The following is an 18,008-nucleotide window of genomic DNA, read 5'->3' as shown; positions in this document are numbered from 1 at the left end:
TCAATTAAAGGAGTCATTATTTAAACTACAAATTATACATCCAAGTGCCAGAGTAAGTCATGCATTATACGACCACTTAGTGATGAATAGAACTTGCCAAGTGACTGTGTATACTGTTGGGTGTTGGCTACCCTCAGTAGGTGGGCTCTTTGTGTGCTGCTATATAATCCCTGGCTTCGTCCCTTCATGCTGAAAAGAGCCACAATTTATGCTTTGTATTCACTGGATGAGGGACAACAAATACTGATGACTAGCTTTAAAAAAACATAACCATGTTTACTGTAAGATCAAGACACCTTGAGGGTTTTAGGATTTCACAACATGTGAGTCATTCTGTGTTAATGTGAAGAGGTGCCATACATAAAGCATTCCAACGATTGAACCCTGAAGCCAAAATGACTCAGAGTTCTTCTAACTGTGTTCGAGGGAGGAGTCTTGCATTCACTGTTATGTTTTCGCCCTTCAAAGACCTTCAAAGCGTGACTGAAAGCCACCAGTTAATTTCAGGGGTGCAAACTCATCAGGGGTGAAAAGGGTGAGGAAAACCCCTTTTACGCTGAGGTCGTGCGATAAGGTCGCCTAAGAGTCCTTTCTTTTTGCCACCTTTGCATTTTAAACACCAAACCAAACAATGCAGGCATTGTGCTGCCCCAGTGTGGGATTTCAGATGGCATGCGGGCATTTTAAAAAGAGTAGGGATGCACCGAATATTCGGTAACCGAATATATTCGGCTGAATATTGCAAAAAAAAACATTCGGTATTCTGTGGAATAAGTTAAAAGCAAGGCCGAATAATAGCGGCGTGTTTTGATAACGCAATCAAACAGCGTGCCGTGACGCGCGGAGTAAAATGTCGGCAGTGTGGCGATCCATCACTCACTGCACTCGCATTTGCGACTACAAATATTTTTGAGCGAGCAAATAGGCTTAAATCATCCAGCACGCTGTGCGAGTAGCCTACAGATTTCAACCAGCAGCAGAAACGAAAGGCGAATCCCATCGATTGTGGGTTGAATGGGGGTCACAGACACAGACAGTAATGTATTCCTGTCAAATACGGCGGCCATTGGCTTACCACCGACGGAGAAGTCGGCTCCAATAATATCCTCTTCTTGGCGTCATGACTGCCCAAAAGTACCTGGACAGCCGAGCCAGCTGAACACAGGTATGTGACGTGTCAGAGGAGAAACGAGCCGTTCACGGCCCACAAACCTCACCGCACTTTAAGGACTGTTCTTTACTTATGAAGGGACTTGTCAGGGGAGGAGGGTGGCTGGTTGATTCTTATTTTATTTATTTATTTTATTTTGATCCCCCCTATGTTAATCACTTATTAATGCTGTTTTTGAAGTATGAATAAGTCAATAAGTAATTTATTCCATTGAAATATCATTGATGTATTACAGAAGAGTGATTTATCTTTTTATAAATGACAAAAGGCACATCTGCCTCATTTTCGCTGTGGTATCGTGATACTACTCAGAACCATGATATTTTCATTGGTATCGCACAGTGGGTCCCAATTTTGGTAACGTGACAACACTAATCTGGAGGGGGTTCATCTGCAAAAACTAATGACAAACTAAACAATGATATTCAGTATTCGGTACTCGGTATTCAGCCAAGCGTTTAATATTATTCGGCTTCGGCTTCGGCCACAAATTCTCATTTCGGTGCATCCCTAAAAAAGAGGCTATGTCACACAACAGGGTCGCAACAGGGGCCTGGTCCATGGTCCCGTTCTGCCAGCTGTCCCTTCCTAATCCGCTGCTGGTTTAAAAGTGAGACAGCTCTGTCCCCCTATTCCCCTATTGTACCTTCTATAAAGAAAGGCGAAGAGGAATAACAGTCCCAAGCTGGACATATTATCACATAGGCCAAATAAGGTTTTCATAACTCTATTTAAGAGATTCTTACTTTAAGGCATGCAGGCAGTCAAAAACTGACCTCATATAATTCCCTGTGACTCTCCTCGCAGACCCAGATTCAGTACCCCCCTTTAAAAACTCATCAGATCTACTCAATCTCACAAAGGACCTATTTTGGATTAAAAACGCAGAATTTGACTAAAAGGAGACAAAATTGCACCCCTGTGATATTTTAGCTGTTATTGAACAGACAGAAAGATGTCATGTTTATTAAAGGGGACGAGGCTCGGTGACATAGATCCTCAGTGAAAATATATATTTGGATCTCTTGTCACAGTGTAAATCACTGTGGCATTCAAAGCAGCACATATATCTGCTGAGCTCTGATTGACAGTGGCCAGTAGGTGTGTTACTGAGGATTTGTGGTGGACTAAAGCCCAACCTAAGATAAATACAGGTCAAAATACACATTCTTTGTGTTGGTCCATCACCACAGGCGATCTCTACCTGACAGCTAGTGACTGTAGTCATAGGATAATATATTTGAAGGGACCCTCCTCCCAAAACAGAAAAGACACAATCCTGTTATTTCTTTAAACATTTGTATCTGTTTCCCAGTCACATTGATTTCTATTAAAAAAAAGAAGAAGAAGATTAATAAGATATTTATCATTTTGTTTATATTATAGCATTTCTAAAGAGATATGACTTGTTGGCATGTTTTCAGCTCTACAGACTGACGGATTTCCTGTTTCAGCCTCCTTGACAAAAGAATGCTACCTCATATGAAAGGCCATATCTATATTCTTTAAAAACGTTAAGCTGCTGGTACACAGTGGCACCACCAAGGAGAGGGATAGGCCACCCTGATACACCTGCTCACCCCCCCACTCCTTCCTGGTGAAAAAAAATTGGAGGCAAAGTTTACGATCTTTAAGAGGCTGTGGCGTAGGGCTGGGCCATATGGACAAAAATTTGTATCTCTGTATTTTCTACAAAATGGGCTTCATGCAAGTCAAAACCACATGTGAGATGTCACAACCACTTTCATAAACACAGACTGTGATCAAAATAAAATGCAAAGACAGGGATTTTTTTTCCCCTGTTTGAAAATAAACAGCTGCACAACATGTAAATGAAAAATAATATAAAATACACAGCAGGGCTGCACATTAACGTTTTGCACACAGCACTGGAGCTACAGAGGTTTAAAAGTTTGCAGCACAGGACACTAAACTATAACATGACTATAAAAGGATCAGGTAGGTTTGAGACGATTGCAAAATTTTGTGGGCGGAGTTAAAAAGTCGCTTTCCATCTGTTGGCCTTTTAAATTAATCTAGTGCTGGAAAATGATTTAAATATTTTAATCTTATTTCTGCAACCAGCATCAACAGAGAAGACAAGGGAGGGACGGAGACAGAGACACTTTGTCCTCGTTATATACGTCTTGTAAATGAAACGTCTGTGTTGTTGCTGAACCCATCTGTTGCCAGGCGCTGTCTCAGTGTCATACATAGACGACAACTACCTGGAAGAACGGCGATGCGCTATGATCCATCTCAAACACAAACTAGCAGCGCTGCGATGTACTGCATGTGTGCTACTGTGGTCATTTCATTCATTTCACAGACTGATGTAGCACAGCACATGCAGCATATAGACCGATGCGGCACCGTGATGAACAGTCAGATTAAACAGAGGAGCAGCTCTGTGTCTCTCTGAGTGTTGATGGAGAACTTGGGAGTAAATGAGGTGGGCAGAGCTGTGCAGAGTGTGAGAGAGGAGATTCACACTGGTAGTCTTTATGTAATGTAATCTATATTGATAAAAACAGTGTTGTCTAAATGTTTCTCTTGCTTGAAAATGTATTGACATATTGTACAATGGTTATATCGCCCAGCCCTACTGTGACATGCTCATCTTTTTAATGTACGGCAAAGATAGTGGTATCTGGTAAAACTACGCTGGCAAAGCTTATTGCAAGAGGGCAAAATAACGTTCCACATTTAGGGAACATCTTGCAAGGTCATTTTTAAAGCAGTGGCAATTATAACAGCTATTTTAGATTTAGTCTGAGTCATGAGACGAAAATACTTTTTAGTATTAGTACTGGTGATTCAAACTAAACTTTCATCTCTGCCAGAGTTCAGACTGTTTACTTACAACACAGCTAAACTCACAGATAACTGAGCCTCCTACCTGCCTGTCAAACACCGTCAACCCAGAAACCTTCTCCAGTCCGGACTGAGTGGAGTCCTGAGGGGTGAAGCTGTGAAGTCCGGCAGCCACTGGCCGCGAGCCGCCGAACTTGCTAACAGCCACCCCTGCAACTAACAAACTCAACAAATCTATTCAGCTGCTCCACCATCCACACCAACTCACACCAACCGAAACATCCTGGTGCAGACTATTTACTGGAGTTTACCAGCCTATTGCTCATGCAGCATTTGAAGATAATAACAGGCACTACCGTTCTCGGCTTTCAATGTCTGATAGTCCACCACCGATGATATTTTTATCATGTCTTGTCAACAAAAATGAAACATAGATTTAGTCTAAGTTTTTATTATCAAGAGCTACTTCAAGCCCATCATCATTTCATTTTCGTCATGGAAAAAAGGTTGTTAACAAAAAACTTTTGTTGTAGTTTTTTGTCAATGAAATTAACTCGTCCCTTGAATGGGTTTTGTGGGTACCAACAGGTCTCGCCTGAACTTGAGAGGGTTTGTTCCCAGTAAATGTTCCTGACGATCCATGTACTCTTTCAAATTAGAGCTGTTTATTAGGCTTTACAAGGAAAAGGACAATCTGCCTATTTAAAGTATGATGAATCGCCTAACATGTATATATAGATACATGACACATTAAAATAGGATTGTTGTGGAGCTCAAAATCTTAACTGTACCAGTATTAGTCTGTGAACATCAGATAATTAGAGACCTTTACTTGTTAATAAGAAACCAAAGTATATCGGCATGTGATTTACCCTCCTTTACCCTCAACTCAACTGCATACCAGAATTCCTAAAAAAGTTATAGCTGCCCCAATGAAACATTTCTGGGGGTGCCACTGCCATTACATAATAGGGCTGGGATGAAAGGCTTATTTCCCAATTCAAAACTATCAAGATACTTATTGGGATTTTTAATTATTGGGATTCCACAAGAACTGCAATTCAGCATTACAATTTATCGCAATTCTTGTTTACTTTTTAACACTAGACAATGGGAAAAAGTGACATCATACTGTATGCTTTTAGAGGTTGTATATCATGAGACATATTTCTAAAAACAATGCACAACACAGTGTTTCTGACTTTGATTTTTCGCAGCATCTTATACTGAAAAAAAGTGGTAATTAATTGAGGGACGATGCCTGACAAGCTGTCAATTATCAGTTTTTAACGGCCGACATGGAGGAGTGAACCATCTGACACACAGCAAAGGCCGTTAAAAACAGGACACCTCGAAGGACATTATCCCGCTTCTACTGTGGTCACCTACCAATGATTAAAAAAAAAAAACAAAAGAATATTTATTCATATTTTTATACTTTCTGCAGTCAAAATCTAAAGTTTTTCACAAGTCATAACTCAGTTTGCCTGGTAACACCTGAGGGTTTACATGATACCTGGAACAATCCTTACCACCCCAGAAGGTTCTAATGCAATAGAAACGTTATTCACATCTCCAGTAAATAGGATGAACCTTAGATACAACTTAGCAACAGGAGATTTTCTAGTCCACTCAGCTCATGGAACTCTTTGGCTCCACTATTAGCCAGAGAGCTAATGCTCTCAAAGTCAATAACATACAGCTGTCAAAAAGTAAATATAATTAAGAGTATGTTTAACAACAACACTAGCTTGCTACCAGTCATGTCATGAAGGCCATGTGTGACATTACTGTCAGCTGCAGCCTGAAGCAGCAAGAAGAGTGACGGATGGGATGTCAAAGAATTCAGAGGGGCGGTGTATACCTGCAGCGTGTCTTCCATTCTCCATCATGTGGAGTTCAGAGGATGAGACACTCAGTATGTTTACATGACATCAGAGAAAATGTATTATTGTGTCAGTCCGACTATAGCCGGATCATGGATTAAAATCCATGTAAACATGTTAGTCCGACTGAGTTCATACTAAAGTGAATTTCTCAAAGTCGGAGTAACACACCCAGAGTTCACAGTAGCAACTCTTGTGACTCAGATTCATCTGGCACAAATCCCCTCACTGGGTTCACAGGGCGCTGGGTCTAATCTGTGTAATTGCAGCAACAGAAAGTTTGCTGATCTGGCAGAAAGTATAGGCTCGGCTGGCTAGAACTAAGTTGCAATTCGAGCAGCTGAAGGACCGTCCTCAGACCATCTACCACTGTCTGCTTTCTCACTACGGCTTTTTTATGTGGTCAGGTTACTCATAGATTACCACAATAGAAGTGGTAACTTCTTTCCATCCCTGTGTCTGAATATCTATCTACACACACAACACATTTTTGAGTCAGTTTTGCAGACTATTACTTGACACTGGATGATTTTTATGCACTGTACTTTCAATAAAAATTGTTTTGAAGCATGACACTGATAATGCAGGGCACAGGTACTGAAATTAAAGTGTTTTGGGTTTTTCCTCGACAGAAGATAAGCAGGAGGCATGAGATCTGGACACTGTTGGCAACTCACGGAGAAGAGCTTGAAGAGGGGATACTGGAAAACCTTCCACTTCTTATCCTTGTAGGCAATCATTGGTACATTGACTTTGCTGAGGTACTGAGAGAAGAGGAGGATCAGACAGACTGTGCTGTGGGAAAAACACAAGACAGAAGACAAAATGTGTCACTCACAGCTGTTTCCCTCAAGGCCTGGCCCGTACTCACAGCTATTAGTTTAATTGTGCTTAAGTATGGCATGCTTATATACATCACAGGAAGGTGGAGGTCAGAGCAAGTGAAAACATGTCATTTTACTCAGAAGGCATACCGACAAGATACTTGTTATTGTGTCAAAGATTACAGCTCAGTAACAGTACAAGTGGAGCAGAAGTGGCCATGTGAACATTGTAAAAGCCTTTCCTCAGTTCTTGCCTTTGAATGGCATTTCATGCTGCGCATGAAAACACTGCACACTGTGCATGAAATATTGTTCTGCACCGATGCAAGTGTCATGGTGCATTTTATTTCAGTGGGAAAGTCTGTAGCCTGGTGAACGCATAAAAATGTGTGCCAGAAAAAGTTACTGGAAATAATGAAGACTTGATTTATTTTGGAGAAAAGAATGGGTTCCTTTCTGTATCTCTTATCTTCACTGTGTTCCACATAATGAGCACATCACTCAAATCCGATTTAAACGTTTACATTGTAGCTCAAACACTGAGTCAGACTGAACTTATGACCGCAGAAAAATCAGTCTCAACATCCAGATTAACATAAAGAATGAAAAATATGTGCTTGGAAAAAAAAGAATAACTGCCTATCTACACAATCAGTACAGTTTCAAGATTAGAGTCATCAATTCAGTATCTGACCAAATGTCTCCCCTCCTGTTCCTGAGATATGAAAATTTGGAGGACAGGAACAAATGTATCCTAGGCTGAGGTTGGTCAGCTAGCTGTAGAGTTTCGCAACATTGATATGCCATTGGTTGCTTTGTAACATCAGCTGATGAAGTAATGTGCAAACAGAGAGCTACACTGCTCAAAAAAATGAAGGGAACACTTAGTGGTCACAGTATAACACCAAGTCAGTTAAACTTCAGGGATATCAATCTGTCTATTTAGGAAGCACAAGTGATTGTGAATCAGTTTCAGCTGCTTTGGTGCAAATCAAAGTGACAACAGGTGCAACGGAGAGGCAAAAGCAAGACAACCCCCAAAAAGAGACTGGTTTTACATGTGGTGTCCACAGACACCAGTTCCTCTCTCCTTATCCTTTCTGACTGATTCTTCTCTAGTTTGGTCTTCTGCTAGTGTCCTTGTCACTACTGGCAGCATGAGGCAGTACCTGATTGCACAGGTAGTCCAGCTCCTGCAGGATGACACATCCATACATGCGGCCACAAGAAGGTTTGCTGTGTCTCCCAGCACAGACCCAAGAGCATATAGGAGATACCAGGAGACCGGCCATTACATGAGGAGAGCTGGAGAGGGTCGTAGAAGGGCATCAACCCTGCAGCAGGACCAGTATCTGCTCCTTTGTGTGAGGAGGAACAGGAGGAGCACTGCCAGAGCCCTACAAAATGACCTCCAGCAGGCTACTGGTGTGCATGTTTCTGACCACACTGTCAGAAACAGACTCCATGAGGGCGGCATGAGGGTGTGAAAGAGTCTGGAGACGCTGTGGTGAATGTTATGCTGCCTGTGACATCATCCAGCATGACTGGTTTGGCAGTGGGTCGCACACAGACCTCCATGTCATAGCCAACGGTACCCTGACTTCTGTTAGGTGCCGGGACGAAATCCTCAGAGCGACTTTCAGACCTTATGCTGGTGCAGAGGGCCCTGGGTTCCTCCTGGTGCAGAGGGCCCTGGGTTCCTCCTGGTGCAGAGGGCCCTGGGTTCCTCCTGGTGCAGTGGGCCCTGGGTTCCTCTTGGTGCAGTGGGCCCTGGGTTCCTCTTGGTGCAGAGGGCCCTGGGTTCCTCCTGTGCAGTGGGCCCTGGGTTCCTCTTGGTGCAGAGGACCCTGGGTTCCTCCTGGTGCAGAGGGCCCTGGGTTCCTCCTAGTGCAGTGGGCCCTGGGTTCCTCTTGGTGCAGAGGGCCCTGGGTTCCTCCTAGTGCAGTGGGCCCTGGGTTCCTCTTGGTGCAGAGGGCCCTGGGTTCCTCCTGGTGCAGTGGACCCTTGGTTCCTCTTGGTGCAGAGGGCCCTGAGTTCCTCCTGGTACAGAGGGCCCTGGGTTCCTCCTGGTGCAGAACAATGCACCAGAGGAACCAATGCAATCTGATTTCAATTTTTACTTTGATTTTCAGTGTGATTTTGAATCCAGCCCTCGGTGGGTTGATGATTTGGTTTCCACTGACCGTTGTTACGTCATTTTGTTCTCATCAAATTATACAATGTACATCAGTGAAGATCTTCATGTTGAATAATTCGTTCATCAAGATCTGATGTGTAATTTAAGTGTTCCCTTATTTGTGTAAGTGTATTTAGTATCATGGAACCAATGGTCCAAATGGACTATATAAACATACAGATATTAATGTTATTCTGAATATGATTATTATTAATTTTCCAGTATTCTATCAATATGATGATGGTCAGTCACAGTCAGTTTGTTGTTAGACTGTTGTGGTCAATGCAGGCGAGCCCTCATGGCATTGGAGGAAGCTGCTCAGTTCACTTAACAGCCTCGAAACAAGGATTTTCTTAAAGTTACATACGGAACCTTTAAATCCAGAATAGTGTTAAATAAAGGATTTTTTTTTTTTTTTTTGGCTGATCATTGATCCTGTTCTAGAAATGGACTTCCCCATTTCCCCTGCACTGTGTCGTCTGGCAGACTGACTGAGTGTCAGCATTTCTTCTGTGTTGGGAGTGTTGAATTACAACCACAAGATGTCTCCGCTGCTGTAAGCTGCTGATGATCCTGCACAGAGACTGTGTTGGTGTCAGGGCAATGGGGCTAAGAAGGATATTACTGATTACCATCCATATATGGCACCGGGAGGTGGATGTGCTGAACCTTTTAAAACCCACAAGGATCACTCTATGTAATGACTTTAGTCTGCATTATCTGGAGATGGCGGCGGTAAATGAAGACAGATTTCATGGGGCTGGACAGGTCAGGAGCAAAGGTAAATCAAAGGAGACTTAATGTGGAACAGTGAGCAGCAGCGCCAGTATTGTGGAGATTAGGGGGATTTGAACTGGGGACATGATTGGAAAAAGAGGGTGGTAAACAGACAATGAGATACTGAATGAATGCAGACATTTTGCTGCACCGAAATTAGACATCTGTTTCTAATGTAATGTTATTAGTTTCCCATGTGTTCCTATGTCTTATCTTAATGTACTGTATTTAGTATGTTGAAATATATTCACATTAATCGTATTATATCAATCAAATATTGCAATGCCATCATTACTTCAAATCCCACTAAGCTATAGGACAGACGTACAGTACAGTACATACCGACTCAAAGGGATGACGACAAAACAATAAAAGAAAATCCAGAATAAATGAGTTAAGAGAACTATGAAATAGATGCTTACATAAAGGGTATTAAGGGTTCCTCAACAGTTCAGTGAAAAGGATGTGAATCAGATACTGTGGCCCTCCAAATATCTGCATCTCAGCACAATTGAACATGTGTAGGAGACTTTGGACTTGAGCCACAGATATCATGAAAAACACCAATTAAGGAATGAGGGAACATCTTTTAGCACTGTTGTTCATCCAGTCAGTGCAATTCAGAGACTCTTAACAAATGACAAGAGTGACCGAAGCTGGAGGCCTGTGGTGGAGCAACAGTTGATATAAGTGAAAATTTTCCTTTAATGTGTCACTGATCTGTGTATGCATATAGCACAAACACAGTGGCCCTCATATATGAAACAACCTTACGACAGAAAACTGGGCGTATGGTGATTTCCACGCAACACTCGACATCTATCAATGTGAAAGTAAGCAGAGGCCACAATCAAATCTTACGACAGGTCTCAGGTCGTGTATGCAAGTTTGAGTCTGCAAGGACTTGCTGTGCAACAGAATAAATCTCACTGAGTTGGAGAATTGTTATTAGATCATATTATGGCTTTGTGGGACTGGCTCCATGGGACTGTCTTTGTGTAACTGGCTCTGTGGGGCTGGCTCTGTGGGACTAGCTTTGTGGGACTGGCTTTGTGGGACTGGCTCTGTGGGACTGGCTCTGTGGGACTGGCTTTGTGGGACTGGCTTTGTGGGACTGGCTCTGTGGGACTGGCTTTGTGGGACTGGCTCTGTGGGACTGGCTCTGTGGGACTGGCTTTGTGGGACTGGCTTTGTGGGACTGGCTCTGTGGGACTAACTCTGTGGGACTAGCTTTGTGGGACTGGCTTTGTGGGACTAGCTCTGTGGGACTATCTCTGTGGGACTAGCTTTGTGGGACTGGCTTTGTGGGACTAACTGTGGGACTGGCTCTGTGGGACTGGCTCTGTGGGACTAACTGTGGGACTGGCTTTGTAGCACTGGCTCTGTGGGACTAACTCTGTGGGACTGGCTCTGTAGGATTGGCTCTATGAAGTGCCTCTGTGGGACTATCTTTGTGGGACTGGCTCTGTGGGACTGGCTCTGTGGGGCTGGCTCTGTGGGGCTCGCTGTCTGGGGCTCGCTGTCTGGGGCTGCTCTGTGGGTCTGGCACTGTGGGACTGGCTCTGTGAGACTGGCTCTGTGAGGCTGGCTCTGTGGGATTGGCTCTGTGGGACTGGCTGTGTGGGGCTGGCTCTGTGGAACTGGCTCTGTGGAGCTGGCTCTTAGGGCTGGGTGTGTGGGGCTGACTCTGTGGGTCTGGCACCTTGGGACTGGCTCTGTAGGGAATGGCTCTGTGGGACTGGTTCTGTAGAATTGTCTTTGTGGGGCTGGCTCTGTGAGACTGACTGTAGGACTGGTTCTGTGGGGCTGGCTCTGTGGGACTGGTTCTGTGGGGCTGACTCTGTGGGACTGGCTCTATGTGAGTGACCGTGGGACTGGTTCAGTGGGGCTGGTTCTGTGGTACTGGCTCTGGGGGAATAACTCTGTAGTACTGGCTCTGTGGGGCTGGCACTTACGGCTGACTGCCTGGGGCTGGCTCTGTGGTACCGGCTCTGTTAAGTGGCTATGTGGGACTAACTCTGTAGGACTGGCTCTGTGGGACTAACTCTGTAGGACTGGCTTTGTGGGACTAACTCTGTGGGACTGGCTCTGTGAACTGGCTATGTGGGACTAACTCTCGTGGACTGGCCCTGTGGGGCTGAAACTTTGGGCTGGATATCTGGGGCTGGCTCTGTAAGTCTGGCTCTGTGGGACTGGCTGTGTGGGGCTGGCTCTGTGGAACTGGCTCTGTGGGGCTGGCACCTTGGGACTGGCTCTGTAGGGAATGGCTCTGTGAGAGTGACTCTGTAGGACTGGTTCCGTAGAACTGTCTTTGTGGGGCTGGCTCTGTGAGACTGTCTCTGTGGGGCTGGCTCTGTGAGACTGACTCTAGGACTGGTTCTGTGGGGCTGGCTCTGTGTGACTGGTTCTGTGGGGCTGACTCTGTGGGACTGGCTCTATGAGAGTGACTGTGGGACTGGTTCTGTGGGGCTGGTTCTGTGGGACTGACTCTGCGGGACTGGCTCTGTGGGAATAACTCTGTAGGACTGGCTGTGTGGGACTAACTCTGTGGGACCAGCTCTGTGAACTGGCTATGTGGGACTAACTCTCTTGGACTGGCCCTGTAGGGCTGGAACTTAGGGCTGGCTGTCTGGGGCTGGTTCTGTAAAGTGCAACACACACCGCCGCCGTACACCACACGTCAAAACACCCGCCTCCATTATATTCTATGAACCAACCCACACTGGCGCCGGCCGACGCACCGCTTCAGCCCACTGCTCTATTTCCAGCGCGGCCATGGCGGCGCTGCGAGAAAAGCCTTTTATGTACGTCTTGTCTCGTAGGATCAACTCCGGTTGTTTCAAATTTTTAATAAGACGACTTTGTTAAGAAACTCACCCGTGAAATTCAAGTTGTTGTTGCCTCCTAGTTTTTCCTCTTCTTCTTCTGTTACTAGCAGTTGGCAACCGTTGGCAACTAGTGTAGGTACAGCCGCCTAGAGGGCTGGGGTGGGAAATACATGTTGACGGTGCCGCTGCGCGCCGCTGCCAGTGTGTGTTGGGGGGCGGCCCTTGACGGCCACAGCGCCGCGCCGGCGGCGGTGTGCATTGCACTTAAGTCTGGCACTGTGGGACTGGCTCTGTGGGGTTGGATTTGTGGGACTGGCTCTAAGGGCTGGCTGTGTGGAACTGGCTCTGTGGGTCTGGCACTGTGGGACTGGCTCTGTGGGGCTGGCTCTGCTGGGCTGGCTCTGTGGAACTGGCTCTGTGGGACTGGCTCTGTGGGAGTAACTTCAGGCTGACAGAAAGCTAAACACCACTGATGCTCTACCCTGACTCATCTGAAACTTTTTTTTTTTAAACACTGACAAATCAAAGCATGTTTCGGCTCGGACACAGGTGGTGCATCTGTGTCTCCTCTGCCACCTGTTAGGCCCGCAATGGAAGCAGACCCGATAAGCCTGGCCTTACTCTTCTCCATCCAGGTCAATTATAAAAATACATGTAGGCTATAGGTCGGTACATATCACAAGGTTCAAGTTCAAGGAGTCTTTATCATCCCCGTGGGGAAATTTGTTGTACAGCCAGCAGTAATAGACAACAACAAACAATCAAGCAACAATCACTCAGACAACAATAAATAAGAAGAGACAGCAGAAAATGAAGAGCAGGTCAGTCACTTATTCAGGAGAGCAATAGCAGCAAAGGAATATTTTTATCTGTTAGTGCTGCATTTTGGCAGGATGTACCTACACCCCGACAGAAGCAGCAGGAATTCACCAGCCAAGGGGTGGCTCTGGTCCCCAAGGATGGAACAGGCTTTGCTTAAAGTTCTGAGCTGGTAAAGGGCAGTGAGGTCATTCAGGTTAATACCGTACCAACAAATGAAGGAGAAGGTGAGGATGGATTCAATAAAATAAGAGTAAAACATCTGCATAAAAGTGCTGTCAACATTAAAATTCAGGTCAGCTTGTCATCTATATAAGTCCCAAGGTACTTGTAATTGTTGATCAGCTCCACTGCTTCATTCTCAATCATAACAGGGGAGACGACTGTGGGATTTTTTCGAAAATCAACCAACATCTCTTTAGTTTTTGCTACACTGATATGTAGGAAGGAAGAGCTGCACCAGACCAAGAATTCCTTCACTACAGGTCCGTGCTCCAGGTCGTCACTGCTCAGTAGGGACACAATGACAGAGGACGTCTGCAAATTTAACGATGTGTCGCCCCACATGTTGACTGGCATTCATTTGTATATGGTAGTATACCATATACAAGGTAGTCGTAGTCATTTGCATTCATCACAGATGTATAAATTAAGTATTCTAACCTCAGTTGGAGTTTGATTTCTTTCTTACCATACTGTGTTTCCAACATTCTTTGACGTTACTTTTCAGGCTGCCAAATAGATCCAGTTGGTTAAATTGGACCTGAGGACGTCAGTGTTTTTATTTCTAGCTCAGTGAAATTTCTCCTCTTGGCCGTATCACACCTCTCCATATCATAAACTCTGGGGGTGAGGCCTCCAAACCCAGAGAGGATATGTAAATGACTGTTTTCAGCTGCCACATTTATCTACACCCTGTAATTCATACACTGTGATGGGTGAGATATGAACGTTTCATGAATCACACACACGCACACCCTGTTGTAAGATGATCTGTACCCTTGGATCTGTCCTGGTTTGTCTGTTAGACTGATACATGAGGGCCAGCGTGTCCTTCGTCATTAGATCGTAATCCTATCTTTTGTGCAGTACACAGGTGTAAGATCCCCCTCCCCCCACTCACAGAGCAGATATTCCCCAGTGACCTCCAGACTTCTTCCCAGCCTCGATGAACAGTGACAGGCCGATGAGGTTGATGGTGGGAGCGATAGCCAGCGGGCCGATGTATTTCAGCACGAGGCCCACCAGGCCAGAAAAACCCAGGACGATCTGCAGCAGTGATGACACCAGGATGGCTCCCTGGATCTGTGGACAACCAGGCGAGAGGGACACAACTGAGAAAGAAACCTTTGCCATGTTTTTATACTCAGCTATGCATCATATCAGTGCTGTTTCTGGAGGCATCTTTAATCTTAAATATAACTTCTTTGCTTCTTCAATAGGTGACCTAGCTGCTTATTTCATGATTGTGAAAAAAAAAAATAATCTAGAGACTCTTGCTGCGTGTAATCACTGACTCTACACAACTAATGGCGTGACATCAGTTTTAAAACAAAAATTTGGAGTTTTATCTAAATCTCCAAGTTTTACCTCAAATTTTATGGTCTTTATTTTTATAGTATTCACTTACATTCCCTGGTTTTTGCATTAAACACAAATTCGGCATGTAGTTACCCAGGTTTTATGAGAAACTTGTCCTTTTGAACACAGTTTGTGAGTCTTGTTAACGTTTTCATTTTTTTTCTTTTTAGTTCTGTGTTTGAATTAACAGAGCCCTGAACAAACACTCATTAAAGATAATCTATTTCATTTTAAAGGCCTTATTATCATCATTTATTTCATAATCATGCAGATCTAAATGCTTGATAACAATAAAAAAAAAAGCGTTTCATGATTTTTCTTTTCTGTTAATAAACGTACGTCGTCTGTTCCATAAAGCAGTGACTGTGTTTTTGGCTTCAAGCTCCTTATGGAGCCTATAGATTCTAGATAATGGTGTATCATTATTTCATCGGCTTCTAAACAATTTCATTATAACTAGTAGGTACACATACATGTTGAAGAAAAAAGTCCGACAGTCGGATTTATGATTTTCAACCTGTTGCGTTGTTCACAATCTCCCTAAACTGTCATTAAGCCTGTGCAGCTGTATGTCTTCTCAGACAGTTTCAGATCTGAGAGCACATATGAAAGAGGTAAAACACATCCTGCTACAGAAACTAGCAGCACTACAACACTAAAATCAGTCTCTCCGACTGAAACCACATGAAGGCGTGGCAGCTGTAAAATCAGTCCTCGTTAGATGTCCTCCGTTTAAAACATACATCTGTAAAAAATGTGCACGTTGCCGCAGGGAAAGACATCTTGTGCAAACCCTGCTGACAAGGAGGAGATATATGAGTGTACAAAATACCCGAAATGCTGAAACTGATTCAGGTGAAATTCCAAATATCCAGTCATTCCGGATGTTCACATTTAAACCCGCTGAACCCAGTCCGACATTAAAAGAGCTCTGTTGTAGGAGAACGACACCTTCAATGATAAGACGGTGATTATATACTGTGTCATGACAATGAAAATAATAATTTACACTCATAATTACAGAAAATAACTTTTAACAGAACAGCGAGGCCCCTCACATCTACAAGTCAAGGACTGTTAACTGTCCCATGATCCTATGGGAGACTTTTTGGAGACAGGGCCTTCTCAGTAGCTGCTACAAGTCCCTGAAAACATAATAAATCTCTCGTCTCCTTTAAAAGATTTCTTGAGACCCACTTTTTTTTTTTTTTTTTTTTGCACAATCAGTGACATCTTTTAATCACTTCGCACCTGTTCTTAAAAGCCCTTTATTAATTTTAGCCCACTGCTTACTTTAAACATGTCTTATTTGATTATTAATATTGTCATTGTATTAAATTGTCTGTTCTTTAGTTTTTGTATTATTCTAATTACATGACTTTATTTGCCTCAGTGCAATCTTCAGTGGTGTTAGTTTCCAACAATGCTTATTTGTTTCATCCGGATACTCATGTTTATTAATGAGGTTCCTTTGTTTTTGTGTTTTTTAAAATTGCAAGATTTTATTTATGTAATTCTGCAATGTTTTAAATCCAGTTCAACACTGAGGCACTTTGTGACTTTGTTTTGAAAAGCGCTTTATAAAACAATGTTTTCATTATCATTATTATCATTATTATTTATTTACTTCCTGACCTACCCCAACAACAATTCTTGACAAAATTTAGATTCTCCATGGATACACAAAAATGTCTGTGTGTTTGTGTATATGTATTTAAGCATGTATTTTAATAATTACATCTGTGTTAATTATTTTTTGTCAGTTATGCTTGTTGTAAAACACTTTGGCAAAACTTGGTTTGATTTTAAAGCACTCTGAATAATTTCACCTTGAACTTGAGCCTGATTTACTCAAAAGTCTCCAAAGACGCAGAAGTCCTTGGATTATTTGATTTCATGGTCTGTTTTGGGGGATTGTTGTGGCCTGAAATGTCTGATTTCACAGCAGCTTTTCTAGAAAAGTGTGATGCATGTTGCAACGTTTATGGGCATCTCTGAAAAAAACTTGCAGGGCAAGTAAAAATTGGAAAAATAATTGTGATGCTGTCTGATACGGAGCTTATTATTATGTGCATTTAATGTTTCCTACAAAATTAGAATCTATTTTTCCTAAATTTGTAGAATGACTTAAAAGTGCCGAGCCAAACATTTTGTGTCATCTATTTTTTGAACATTTACCCGACTTTCTGTGTGCTTCTGCGTCTTTTCTCAGATACAGATCTGTTTTGTCCAAGTTTAATTAATTAACCCAAAGTTACACACACTTTTTTGGGTCTTGATTTTCCACAATTTTTCCTTGTATATCTGTTTTTGCAGAAAATACAAATTCCAGGTTGTACCTCTCCAAGTTTTAAATTGGAATTTTGTCATTTTCAACACAGTCTGTGGGTCTCGTTTCACCTGAATGTGACCCAAAATGTCAACATGACCCTAAATGTCAGTGTCACACCCAAATTTTGGTTTACACAAACACGTCACATTTGAACACAAGTTTAGGGTATTGTTTGTCTTTGAGGTCTTTGCCTCAAATGTCCAGTTTTTGCATCATGTTTTACTTTTGATTTTTGTTTTAGGTTTTTACTCACCCCACCAGGTGTACAGGTGTGAAACTTCACCTACAGTTTTCTTTAAGAAGCCGTGCCCTTTTTTTTTTTTTTTTTAAAGAGTTTGTGAGTCTTCTTTTGCCTAAATGTTCCAGTTTTAAACCACACTTTTACAAATTGGTTTTCAGCAGTTTGTTTCACCTCAGTGTGTTTTTTTTAACACAGGTTTCTGCATTTTAACACACTTGCCGTTTTACCTGTTTTGTCAGGTTTTTACTTGCATCACTGGGTTTTTTATCCAAATTCTGACATTCAAAATTGTTTTCCATTTCAACTGAAAAATACACACCTGCAATGGAATAATAGGATGATTCTGATTTGGTACAAATGTTTATGAAAAGAGAACAATAAGGAACATTTACTGTAATCATGTTTTGACTTCTGTACATGCTGAGTTTGGTAAGTAAATCTGTTACACTTGTACACTTTGTGTGAGCCGTGTGTGAGCACTCATGTAGAGATCAAAAGGATGTTCAGGATGTTATGAAACATATGAATGTTTCTATCTGCATACAAATATTAAGGTGTG

At 43.0% G+C, this 18,008-nt stretch overlaps 1 protein-coding gene across 1 annotated transcript in view; it reads right to left on the bottom strand.

Annotated features, from left to right (window-relative positions):
• Nucleotides 1-18,008, bottom strand: part of LOC117261815 (solute carrier family 23 member 2) — an 83,682-nt gene that overhangs the window by 27,768 nt on the left and 37,906 nt on the right. Inside the window, exons 5-6 of the mRNA XM_033634332.2 lie at nt 14,419-14,600; nt 6,549-6,666 (exon numbers count right to left, since the gene is read on the bottom strand). Of these exons, the coding sequence (XP_033490223.1) occupies nt 6,549-6,666; nt 14,419-14,600 (300 nt within the window). The remainder of the gene's footprint in view (nt 1-6,548; nt 6,667-14,418; nt 14,601-18,008) is intronic.

Source organism: Epinephelus lanceolatus, chromosome 5 (assembly GCF_041903045.1).
Source record: "Epinephelus lanceolatus isolate andai-2023 chromosome 5, ASM4190304v1, whole genome shotgun sequence".
Classification (NCBI taxonomy): domain Eukaryota; kingdom Metazoa; phylum Chordata; class Actinopteri; order Perciformes; family Serranidae; genus Epinephelus; species Epinephelus lanceolatus.
Note: the sequence above shows the minus strand (reverse complement) of the source record. Positions and strands in the feature narration are given on the sequence as shown.